Raw genomic sequence first — 12,514 nt, 5'->3', positions numbered from 1 at the left:
AATTTTTAAAGCATTTCCTTTAATTTATGCTCTTCTATTCTGTGGTTGAGAAAATTGAGAGTTGGAGTCAGTGTTCATGGAACTGAGGGATGCATGGGCTTGCTTCTTTCTTTTTTATAGCTTCTGGTTTGTCACTTTCTGTGAACAAGCTGGTATGTCTATACTTATATCCATAGAATATGACATTTCTTTTATTTTTATTTTTGTAAGATTAATTAAACAACTGCACATTTATCTAGCTATTTCTTTAGCCATTTTTTCTTAGTTAAAATACATAAGATTTTGAGATCATTCAGTTCACAAAATATGGTTTCTCTTAAAAAAATTGCTGCATTATTTAAACTGGAACATGCATGAGTTGTTACAATTTTTAATTTGCAAGTCATGCTGGTGCTAAAGAAAAAAAACACAATTTTCATTACATTTTGTGATTAATCAAAATAAGAAATTATATAATTTACATTGAGTTTAAAATTTTTCATTATTTGAATTCCAAAGAGTCTAACATTATGTGATGCTACAATCATAAAAGTTTTCTAATACAATTTCCTGGGGACAGGTTTCTTGAGTCTTTCTTGTGGTGGAAGAAAAAGTTTCATTGATTCAAATAACATTTCATGGGTTCCAGACACAAATTACATAACCACAGGCAAGACTACAAACATTACTTACACTGATGGTTCAGTCTCAACAAATGTCTCGGCACGATTCTTCTCGAATTCAAGACGGCGAAAATGTTACAGAATACCAATGAACAATGCAACTAATTTGGTTCTTGTTAGAGCAAATTTCGTGTACAAGAATTATGATGGACTTGCAGTGCCTCCTACATTCTCTGTTTCTCTTGGGACTTCAATTGCTGCCACTGTTAATCTTTCTGAGCATGATCCATGGACTGAAGAGTTCTTATGGATGGTTAATAAGGACACTCTGCCACTCTGTTTGATTGCGGTTTCAGATGGTGGTTCGCCGGTAATTTCTTCGCTTGAAATCCGGCCGCTTCCACGAGCCGCCTACATGAATGCTATGGCTGACTTTCCAAATAAGTTGCTAAGGAAGAGCTACCGGATCGATTGCGGCTACACCGGCGATTCTATCCGGTAAGGATCATAACATTCTTCTTCTTTGATATCTGTTAAGATCCATGACTCATAAGTATTTGGTACTACAACATAAAACAAGTTATACCTTATGTCAAAAATATAATGGATCAAATTGAAAAAGACCAACGTGATTTTGTAGTTATAAAATTCAAGAAAAAATTGAGCATACTTAAAAGTCAGGAGTCAAATTGAATCTTATCTTAGTAACAACTTATATCAAACTAAATCAATATCTTAAATTAATAATTTACTTTTTATGTACTAATGGTAAGAAAATTTTATAGGGACAATCAATACCGTCTAAATATTATCTTTGATATTTTATTGATTTAATTAGAATATATTAATGGTGTAAAATTAGGATGTGAATAGTCATATAGGGATGTACATGGCCTGACCTAGTTTAAAGACTCGACCCAAATCTGAATATTTTAAGGACTAATTTAGTGTGGTTTCAATGGATCTAGATCGGTCATTATTTAAGGTCGGGTCTGGATTAAGACGAATCTAGCCTATGTGTACCTTAAGAAAACCAAAAAAGTATATATGTTTTAAACAAATTCCAATATTATGTTATATTAATTATGAGTTTATTATTTTATTTTTAATCACACTTGTTAAATTAGAAAATAGATAAAAAAAAGTATCAAATTAGAATTTATGGATAAATTTAAGTCCAAATATGAATATCAACTTTTTGGTAACAAGTTTTTTCTTTATAAATAAGTGTATTATAAATAATTTTTTTTTATAAATTATTGTTAAAGTTTTACGAACCCGTTTTCATTCGGTTATATATTTAACACCGAGTCTAAATTAAGACGAATGCGATTTTACTAGACCATATATACCCCTAAGTCATACAAATGAGAGAATTGAGAGAGAGAATCTATTCTAATTAACTACTATATTTTTTTCTAACAAAATAATTAACAGTTTTGTTGGTTAATGAAGATATGAAGAGCTTTTAGCATTTTAAAATACAGGTATCCTTTGGATCCATTTGACAGAATATGGGATTCTGATACAAGATTCACACCCTTTCATGCTACAACTGGATTCAGCATTCAACTTGGATTCAATCCAAGTAATGTTATGGAACAACCACCAGTAACTGTTCTTCAAACCGGCCGAGTTTTGGCGCGAAGGAACACGCTGACGTATAACCTGCCTCTGGACGAAGAATTGGGAGACTACTACATCATCCTTTACTTTGCTGGAATTCTTCCTCTGTTTCCATCATTTGATGTATTCATAAATGGAGATCTTGTAAAACCAAACTATACAATCATGAGATCAGAGATCAGTGCTTTATATTTTACGCGAAAGGGGATCACAAGATTGAGTATTACACTCAAGAACAACACCTTTTACCCTCTCATCAATGCATTTGAAGTTTACAAGATGCTTCATATTCCATCTGAAGCCTCCTCAACCACAGGTTTACCACCCAATTCATTTTCATATATCTTTTTTCAGTATATATACAAATAGGTCCCTAAAAAATTTTATATTTTAAGTTTTTGTTCCCAAAATTTTTTTATTACGTTTAGCTTCCTAAACTTTATAAAAAATTAAAAATAAAACATAGCTCTTTCTATTATACTTGTAAAGTTTAAGGACTTTAACATAATAATTTTTTTTTAGAACAAACACGTCTTATGCCAAAATTTTTGGACCTATTTGAATATATATATTTTCCATTAAGTATAGTTTGATGTTAACGTTCATTTTCCGGGAAAATTGCAATTTAGCCTCGGGAACTTTGGCTACTGTGTAATTTACCCTCTAAACTCTTAAAACGTTCAATTTTATTTTTGTTGTTATTAAGGTCCAGTTTTTTTTTTTTATGAATATTAAGGTCCAGTTTAGATAAACAACTTAATTAAGCTGTTTTTAAAAAAATAGTTTAAACAATAAATTGCTATATTAAAAATAGCTTATAAATAAATTATTTTATATTTGAATTTTTAGTTCTAAAAGTACTTATTTTATAGAAATGTGATAAAAAATAATAATATTATGAGAGAAGCCATTTTTTAAATTTTTCTATAAGCTCCTAAATAGTAGTTTTAAAAATTACACAAAACATTAATACTATTCTTTTTTATTAGTCAAAAACTCAAAAAAATTATTTTTAAAACTTTCTAAACAGACCCTTAATGGTGCAGGGGAAAAAGGGGGCTCCCGCCCTCCGGGAGATTACTTTCGTCCCAAATTATTCNTAATGTTAGGATTACGAAGTTAAATTGCACGTTTTGAAAAATTTAGAGGGTAAACTGTGCATAAACCAAAGTTAAGGGGTAAATTGCAAATTACCTTTCATTTCTGGGATAAATTTGTATTCCAGTTTCAGCAATGCAGGTTATTCAGCAGTCCACTGGATTGGATCTTGGATGGCAAGATGATCCATGCTCTCCCTCTCCTTGGGAAAACGTTAATTGCCAAGGAAACCTTGTTACATCATTGTCTGTGAATTCAAACCATACTTTTTTTTCTTCTTTTTATTTATAAAGGATCAAGATTCGGTCAAATTTGCGATTTATAGTTTGAGTTCTAATAAAATTTCTAATAATTTTGATTTTTAGTGTATAAGTAGCATATTTAATTTCTATATGGTCTTTCCACATATAGATTAATTTGGATTGAATATATCTGTGTGAAGTTTCACTGTATATGAAAATTATGATCAAAATTGTAATTCACTAATATTTCAGTGACCAAAGAGTATTTACTTTTATTTATTTCATTGGTGATCTAATTGTGACTTTATTTTATCAGGGATCTTTCAAACATAAATTTGAGATCAATTGGTCCTACATTTGGTGACTTGTTAGACCTTAAAACATTGTAATTTTTCTTTCAACTAAAACCGTAGATTATATTTATGTTTTTCTCACACTCAATTTCTCATAATCATAATTGGCTTTCACTGTTCATCAGGGATTTGCACAACTCATCTCTTTCTGGTGAAATACAAAATTTGGGTAGCTTGCAACGTCTTCAGATACTGTAATGCCTCAAAATCAGGAACTTAGATATTTGATTATATTAAAAAAAAATTGGTAATGACTAATTACAGCTAAAAATTTGCAGGAACTTGAGTTTCAATCAACTAACATCCTTTGGTGCAGAGCTGGAGAATTTAATTAACCTTAGAGTACTGTAAGTTGCATTCCCAATTCCCTAAAAGTTAGAAATTCTTTTAATTGAAACGAAAATTGATTGAACTTGATTAACCATTGACATGTGAATTTAGTTGCATTGATTTATGAGTTTGCACTTTAGAATGCATTAAAATGAAAGTTTTTTGCGAAAGGGTTAATAGTTAAATTAGTCTCTAAAAGATAAGACATTCTTCAAATTTATCCCAAAAAAATTTTTTTAATTGGTCTTTCCAAAATTGCGAATTAATCATATTTGTCCTCCAGTCACTCCATTAACAATTTTCTTCAAAGATTGATGTTGTAAAATGTTAATTGATAATACTTGATATGTCTAATTGAATATTGATCAAATATGTTTATGAAAATTTATTAATTTAGTCATTTTTCCCAATTACAAAAATCCTATTCCTAATATGACCTAGTAACTAAATTGATAGATTTTCGTAAACATATTTAATCACATCTAATTGAACATGTTATGTGTCATGTATACTATCAGTTAACATTTCACATAATCAGTAGTTGACAAAAATTATGAATGGAGTAATTGAAGGATAGATATAATTAATTCGTAATTTTTAAGGAACCAATTTGATTGAAAAAAGCTTTTAAGGACCAATTTAAATAATATCTTCTCTTTCAACGACTAATTTGATTATTAACCCGAATTATAATAATGTTGCCACAATTCTTTGCCTTTGTTTACATTATTTCTTTTCATTATGTTAAAGAGACTTGCAGAACAATAGTCTAAAAGGAACAGTGCCGGAAAGCTTGGGAGAGTTGGAGGATCTCCACTTATTGTAAGTGAGCAATTATCAAAAAAGTCTCAAAAACTAAAATATGAATCCTTTGTTTCAATTCTCTTCATTTATGTTAGAGAATCTACCAATCTCCAACAAAAAATATTAAGGACTACAAAATTTTCCTTAATATTTAAAATAACTAGTTCATCTTTTATTATCCAAAAAATAGTAGTAAATTAGTTCTTTATTAATATCTCGGTTCTTTTTAAGGACAACTTATTTATTAAGTGAATGGTAAGATAATAAAATTTGTTTGGCGAGAAGCACAATTATCACTTTTAGATCTTGAAGGACTATTTTGTTCCCCAAAATTTTAATTAGGAATAAGATTTAGGTTTATTATTTATTGTTTAATTTTTTCCCCCTTTTCTTTCTTTTCTCTATTTCTGCAGGAATTTAGAAAATAATAGACTAGAAGGTCCATTACCACAGACATTGAACAAGCCTACTTTAGAGATCAGGTACATAATTTATTAATGTTAATGCAGTTTTCTCCTTAACACACAAAATGTTGTCAAAACAACAAACCTAAATCTGTTTTCTTTCCCTTTTGTTTTGTTTGTTTCTGCAGAGCATCAGGGAACTTGTGCCTAACATTTTCCACAACCACATGTGATGATGCTTCATCCAATTCTACAAATGAGACACCTCAAGTCACTACAGTTCCTGAAAATCAGCACAATGTGCATAAACATCACCTAGCAATCATTCTAGGAGCAGTAGTTGGAGGAGTTACACTAGCCTTTCTATTACTAAGCATTTCACTTTTCTTATATAAGACTAAAATGCAACATGAAGTAGCCTCACACACATCAAGTATGCATTCTTTTACATCATGCAAATATATTTACAGTCAGTTTTAATGCATTGGTAGCAGTGATGAATTTAAAAAATTTTGATAGTAAAAACAAAATGTATATAACATCACAATAAAATAATTTAATGTAATGGGACAAATTTAATAGCATAGTGAAGGCAAATAAATAATATTGTTGTATATTCGAGTACTAAAGAATTTTTTAAAATCCAGTGGGGTACTTCCCCTCTATACTATTCCACATAAATCCGTCCCTGATTGGTAGTATACAATATTTTACACAGTCATATCTTTATACACATTTCGATATAAATATTAGAACAATGATATATTCAAAATCATTATTAAGAAATCACCAATAAATATATAAATATACTTTTTGATTAATATATTTTGTTATATTTGTATTTTGGATCGTATTCATATTAGATATTCGTATTTGTAAGGGTGCAGCATAATGTGAAATATTTAAATTGATAAATTTTTATGTATTTTAGGGTCTGATAGGGATATGAGGAACTGGGGTGCAGCAAGAGTGTTTTCCTACAAAGAGATTAAATTAGCAACAAGAAATTTCAAAGAAATTATAGGAAGGGGAAGTTTTGGACCTGTTTACCTTGGAAAGCTTCCAGATGGAAAATTAGTAGCCGTCAAAGTTCGCTCTGACAAATCCCAACTGGGGGCTGATTCTTTTGTCAATGAGGTTAAATTACTGAATTTAATTAACAATTTTGGATCCTATAAAATATTATATTAGTATTTGTTAGACTATATATCATAAATACTGATATAAGATTTGTTATTTAAATATTTTGTTTTAATTCAATTTAAACTTTATATAAAATGATAAATAATTAGTTTTCCATCACAGGAAAACTATCTCTTTATACTGAGATAGGTCTTATTTCGTTAATCATATTTAATGTAAAGTGAAATTTGAAAATAATTAACTTTTTATGTCAAATTTAAAATTCTAAACATTTTATTGAAGTTGTTCTAAGTATGAGACATTAAACTACTTTCTATACAAGAATTTTATGTAATAGTCAAAATCAAAGGATTATTCTGTTTAACCATTGGATCCAATTATAAATAATTGGACTCCATTTATGTTGATACTATTACTTGTATGTCACAAATAAGAAGGTGACATGTAAGTAAATGCGTCAAGCCAAATTGATGATCCAATGAAATTTTGTCCTGTAATACAAAATGTCCCATGTTTATATAATTCATAAAACATGGTTTTCTATTACATGGTTCACTTCTGTAACCATTTTTCTTTTCTAGTGCCTAACTGCCTATAATTCTTGACCATTTAATATATATTGTGTTGAGCTCAGGTTAATATTTTGTCAAGCATACGGCATCAGAATCTTGTGTCGTTGGAAGGATTTTGCAATGAATCAAAGCATCAAATATTAGTTTATGAGTACTTGCCTGGTGGATCCCTTGTTGATCACCTATATGGTACTAAATTCTTCAATACAGCTTCATAATCCCAACAATTCAATCATCATGATCATTTTTCTCTTGTTATCTTTTTTTCTTTTCCCATTAGGTACAAAGAGTAAAAAAACTTCTCTAAGCTGGGTTCGGAGGTTGAAAATTGCTGTTGATGCAGCAAAAGGTACAACAGTTGGAATAAGTTTTGAACAGTAACAATTTGAAATTAAATTGAGTAATTTCTTAAGAAATATTTGGTTTGGATACTTTACTCCTTAATAAATTTTATTCACTAAATCAGTCTCTAAATTTTTACCGAAATAGTATTGAATTTAGTCTCTTAACTTACACGCGAGTTTCAATTTAGTCCCTGAAATTTCAATTGCTTTTATTTAGTCCTTAATATTTTGCGAACGCAATTTATGTTAGTCCCTAAAACAATTTTTGACAGACACTAATGGAACGTTGACATAGACAGTCGAATGCCACACTGAATTCTGTAAACGACGTTATTTTTGTTTTGGTACTCAAATAACCCAAAAACAACATGGTAAGTGGTGTTTATTAAAACTTTTCTCCTAAAGTAAGTGGTACGGCTCATTTTTAGACTATTTGAACGCCAAAACCAAAACGACGTCATTTTACAGGATTCAGGGTGCATCTGATTGTCCATGTCAGCGCTCTATTAAGGTTTGTATGTCGGAAGTTATTTTAAAGACTAATTTGTAAAGTTTTCAAACTAAATAGAGAAAATTTAAATTTTAGAGACTAAATTAAGACTAACGTATAAATTTAAGAACCAAATTGAGTATTAACTTTCTCTGTATAGAGAAATTTATTTAAGAATTTTAAGAATTTTCAAAAATTGTTATTTTTTTATTAAATAATGATAAAATTAATTTGTCTATTTTTTTATTAAAATTTGACTAAAGATTGATTTGTCTAATAAAATAAAAAATTAAAGACTGATTTAGTATATAAAACTTGTTGAAAATTAAATTGTCTTGCTAAAAATTTTTTAGGAATTGATTTAAAATATTATTCTTAGCAATTTTAGCTAGGGGTGAGCACGGATAGCGGGTACCCGATTACCCACCCGAACCCGAACCAAACCAATCAAATTGGTTCTGGAACCGACGGGTAATCGGGTCCAACCCGAACCAAACCAATGATATTTGCTTATGATTAGTTCGGGTATCGGTTTTGGGGGCGCGGAACCCGAACCAACCCGTATACCCGATCATAATTAATTAAATAAAATATATATGACTTTTTATGTGTTTTCTAACTCATAACCCTAATCCTATCTCACTAATGTTTAGATTTTAATGTGTTTTGGTTTTAGCTTCTTTCAAAGATTATTCACTAGACTTTTGTATTTAACTTCTAATATTTCTATTGCACTTTTATATTTTCATTAGACAAGATTATTTACTATTAATATGTTTGAATTTTGATGAGTTTAATTTTTAATGTATTTGGTATTTAATATGTTTGCATTATTTCTGTTGATGTTACATGTTTATTGTATTTCTTGAATTTTTAAGATAAAAATTTGCCAATTTGGTTTTTTTTTTAATGAATTTCAAAGTCATCGGGTACCCGCTACCCGAACCAAACCAATCCGCTCTTAATCGGTTTGGTTTGGTTCGGGTACAAACACAAAAAAACGCAAATCCGAACCAAACCAAACCAATTACTTTTTGATCGGTTCGGTTCTAATTTTACCTTAAACCCGAACCAAACCGACCCGTACTCACCCCTAATTTTAGCCGACCAAGTAAATTATATGAATCAAATGTTAAATGACATCAAAATGTTCAATAGCAAAATTGGCATATTCCTAAAGCTAATTTTTGAATTAATGTTAAGGATTGGATTATTTGCACAACGGAAGCGAACCGCGAATCATTCACCGTGACATAAAGTGCAGCAACATCCTCTTGGACATGGACATGAATGCCAAGGTCTGTGACTTAGGCCTTTCTAAGCAAGTCATCCATGCTGATGCAACTCATGTCACCACTCTTGTTAAAGGAACTGCTGGTTATCTTGATCCAGAGTATGTTTTTACTAAAATTAACAAGTTAATATTGCTTTATTATTATTATTATTAGGATAAAGTATACTTTTTGTTTCTAAAATTTGATAAAAGTTTCAAAAATACCCTTAAGTTTTATTTTGTTCTAATTTTATTTCGGAAGTTTTCAATTGCATAAAATATACCATTGACGGCTAATTTTTCAAAAAATTTAAGACCAATTTAATATCAGTTTTATAAGAACAACCCTCACTAAAAGCAAACCAAGCATAATTTTCATGCATTATTGTTAGATTGGTCTTAAATTTTTTGAAATTTAGCGGTTGAGAGTATATTTGATGCAAGAAAACTTTTGGAACAAAATTAATACAAAATAAAATTTAAGGGTATTTTTAAAATTTTTGTCAAATTTTAGGAATAAAAAATATATATACTTTACTCTTATTATTATTATATTTTTTACTTTTAACATTTCTCATATTTTCAATTTTACTTTACCTCAACATTCTTAAATGATCTCAATTTTTTGCCTATGAATTTCAAACAGGACAATGCTAGGTAACTAATGATTTTTTTGAATAACATGAACAATCATCAATCAAATAAAAATATATTACACTTTTAAATTACATACTTAAATATTAATATTAAAATAACTATCTGCACACCTAATAAAATAAACATCTTATACCTTTGTTGTTCACATTATTTAATATTTTCATTGTCTACTTATACTTTTCTTTTCAAATATTGTCAAAGCTATCCTAATAGCCAACAGAGGTTGAAAGAATTTAAACTTTTGGAATAAAATTGAAGAGTTTGGTAAATGTTGAGAATACTTTATTTTATTGTTTATTTATGTAAATTAATTTCATGAGCCAGGTACTATTCCACTCAGCAGTTGACTGAGAGAAGTGATGTATACAGTTTTGGAGTGGTTCTTTTAGAACTTATTTGTGGAAGAGAGCCATTGAGTCACTCAGGGACCCCTGACTCATTCAATTTGGTCTTATGGGTAACTTATTTTCCTTACTTCCTTTTATTGTTTCTATAGCAGCTTATTTATTGTTAAACTTTTCAAATAGGTAAAGTATTTTTCTTTTTAATATTTGTGATTTTTGAAAATTTTGTCCTTTAACAATTTAGATGGAGTTGACGTTATGAGATAGTTTTAACATAAATAAAAAATGTTAGTAATAAAATTGAATAAAATTAAAATGACAGATATTTTTAAAAAAATTATAAATAATAAGGACAAAAAATATACTGTACCTATTTTTAAATTAATGAAGCTCATTGACATACTATCTTTTTAGATTTTACTAAGAAGGTTATGCTTCATTAAAAGTTTTCAAATTTCTGGAAATCTTACATTGTAAAATCATTCTGATGTAAAGATTTTAGTGTAAAAATTTTGAAGAATGTAAAACTATTCTTTTAACCACAAGTCCTCTAAAGGTAATTTCAATCGAGCTAGATAGAACTAGTTAAATGTAAAATAGGGATATTTGCGGTGTAATTTATATTAGTTTTAAGCAAAAAATTCATATGATGCAAACTCTAATTTTACTTGCTGTATGATTTGGATTGGATGATTTTTTTTAAAAAAAATTCGATCCAATTTTAAGTAGTTTGGATTGAATTGGGTTTGTGATTTTTTAAATTAAAAAAGTTAAATGTGTATAACAAGTCTTAACAGTTAACATCATAATGACATAATAAGTCTCAACACTATCTTAAAAAATCAATAATAACATAACATAGAAATAAAATTATAACTAGGTTAGTTAAAACAAATAAATAAATCTCATTTTGAATATAAAATATTTATTAAATAATAATAATACATGAATAATATAAAAATATAACAAATTAAATATATTATAAGTAAATTTATAAATATAATAATAAAAAATAATATTATAGCACATTGTGTAGTTTGGATTGGATTGCACTGGTTTTAAAAAGTGGATCAGAAATCCGATCCGATCTGATTCATGCAGTTTGCAAAAAATAGAATCTAATCAAATTTAAATTAATGCGATTTTAATCGGTCTTTAGTTTGATTTGAATTAAATAAGCAATTTAATTTGCATCGGTTTAGATTTGAACACTCCTAATTTAAAACAAATAACAATTTAATCATGTAGCATGAGAACAATTCTAAGCAATATAACTATGAAACTATCCATGTTGTATTCTTTTTCCTTCATATTCTTCACAAATTGAAGTTAAAAGTTTTGTCTGTGTAACGATGATGTAAAATACTAAGATAATTTCACATTTTTTGTTCCCTTTGTAATAACTACCAATTGCAGGCCAAGCCTTACTTACAGGCAGGTGCATATGAGATTGTGGATGAAGACATAAGAGGAACTTTTGATCCTTTAAGCATGAAAAAAGCATCTTTGATTGCTGTAAAATCAGTGGAGAGGGATGCTTCACAGAGACCATGCATTGGACAAGTATTAGCAGAATTAAAGGAGGCCTATACTATTCAACTCAGATTCCTTGAAGAATCTTGTCAAAACAACAATTGATTTACACCTAATGCAGATAAAGAAATAATAGAAGAGAACTAATATATAATTTAATTATATGATTTGTACTTTTTTGTTGTTGTAAATGTCACGTTAAATGTTATGATCAGCAAAGCAATTTATTTAGTCCAACAGCTAATACTTGATAAAGTTTGAATTATTATTATTTTTTTCGGTTTTTTACAACATCTCTTAATTTAATAGGCCAAAAATTAATTTATTGTAGATAGTTTGTTTGGATTATTTATTTCTGAGAAATAAATCATTGGGTCTAAAAGTGACAATAATGTAACCAATTTGAATGAGGATCATACTTTAAATACAATTGAGATCCATAATCTAGAATATGCACCTAAAAGACAGAGGCGACGATAAAAGACGTAAGTATCTCAAGGTAAAAAAAATTGTGAAAAAAATATCTTTCGAGAACAATTAGGTATTTATTTATGGTTTAATTACTCTGGAGGTCTCTATAATTTTATCAAATTTTTAATTAGATCTCTATACTTTTTTTTAATTAAGTCCTTATACATTAATTTTTTTTAATTTAGTCTCTATTAACGTTAAACGTCAAAAAAATATTAGTGAATTGTA

The 12,514-nt window shown here is 28.5% G+C and overlaps 1 protein-coding gene across 2 annotated transcripts; it reads left to right on the top strand.

Annotated features, from left to right (window-relative positions):
* LOC107474779 (probable LRR receptor-like serine/threonine-protein kinase At5g48740) lies at positions 1–12,044 on the top strand. 2 transcript variants are annotated; one of them, XM_052256973.1, is made up of 16 exons: positions 1–152; positions 629–1,100; positions 2,090–2,544; positions 3,454–3,571; positions 3,885–3,953; positions 4,047–4,115; positions 4,200–4,268; positions 5,002–5,073; positions 5,469–5,537; positions 5,648–5,892; positions 6,391–6,596; positions 7,237–7,363; positions 7,455–7,523; positions 9,212–9,401; positions 10,263–10,395; positions 11,699–12,044. In XM_052256973.1, the coding sequence occupies exons 1-16, from the start codon at positions 77–79 to the stop codon at positions 11,918–11,920; spliced, it is 2,661 nt and encodes an 886-aa protein (XP_052112933.1). In that variant the 5' UTR covers positions 1–76; the 3' UTR covers positions 11,921–12,044. The 2 variants fall into 2 exon arrangements, with proteins under 2 accessions (XP_052112933.1, XP_015949903.1); XM_016094417.3 differs by having other exon boundaries at positions 560–1,100.
* Positions 12,045–12,514: the final 470 nt, after the last annotated feature.

The sequence above is a fragment of the Arachis duranensis genome, chromosome 2 (genome assembly GCF_000817695.3).
Source record: "Arachis duranensis cultivar V14167 chromosome 2, aradu.V14167.gnm2.J7QH, whole genome shotgun sequence".
NCBI classification, from domain to species: Eukaryota; Viridiplantae; Streptophyta; class Magnoliopsida; order Fabales; family Fabaceae; genus Arachis; species Arachis duranensis.
Note: the sequence above shows the minus strand (reverse complement) of the source record. Positions and strands in the feature narration are given on the sequence as shown.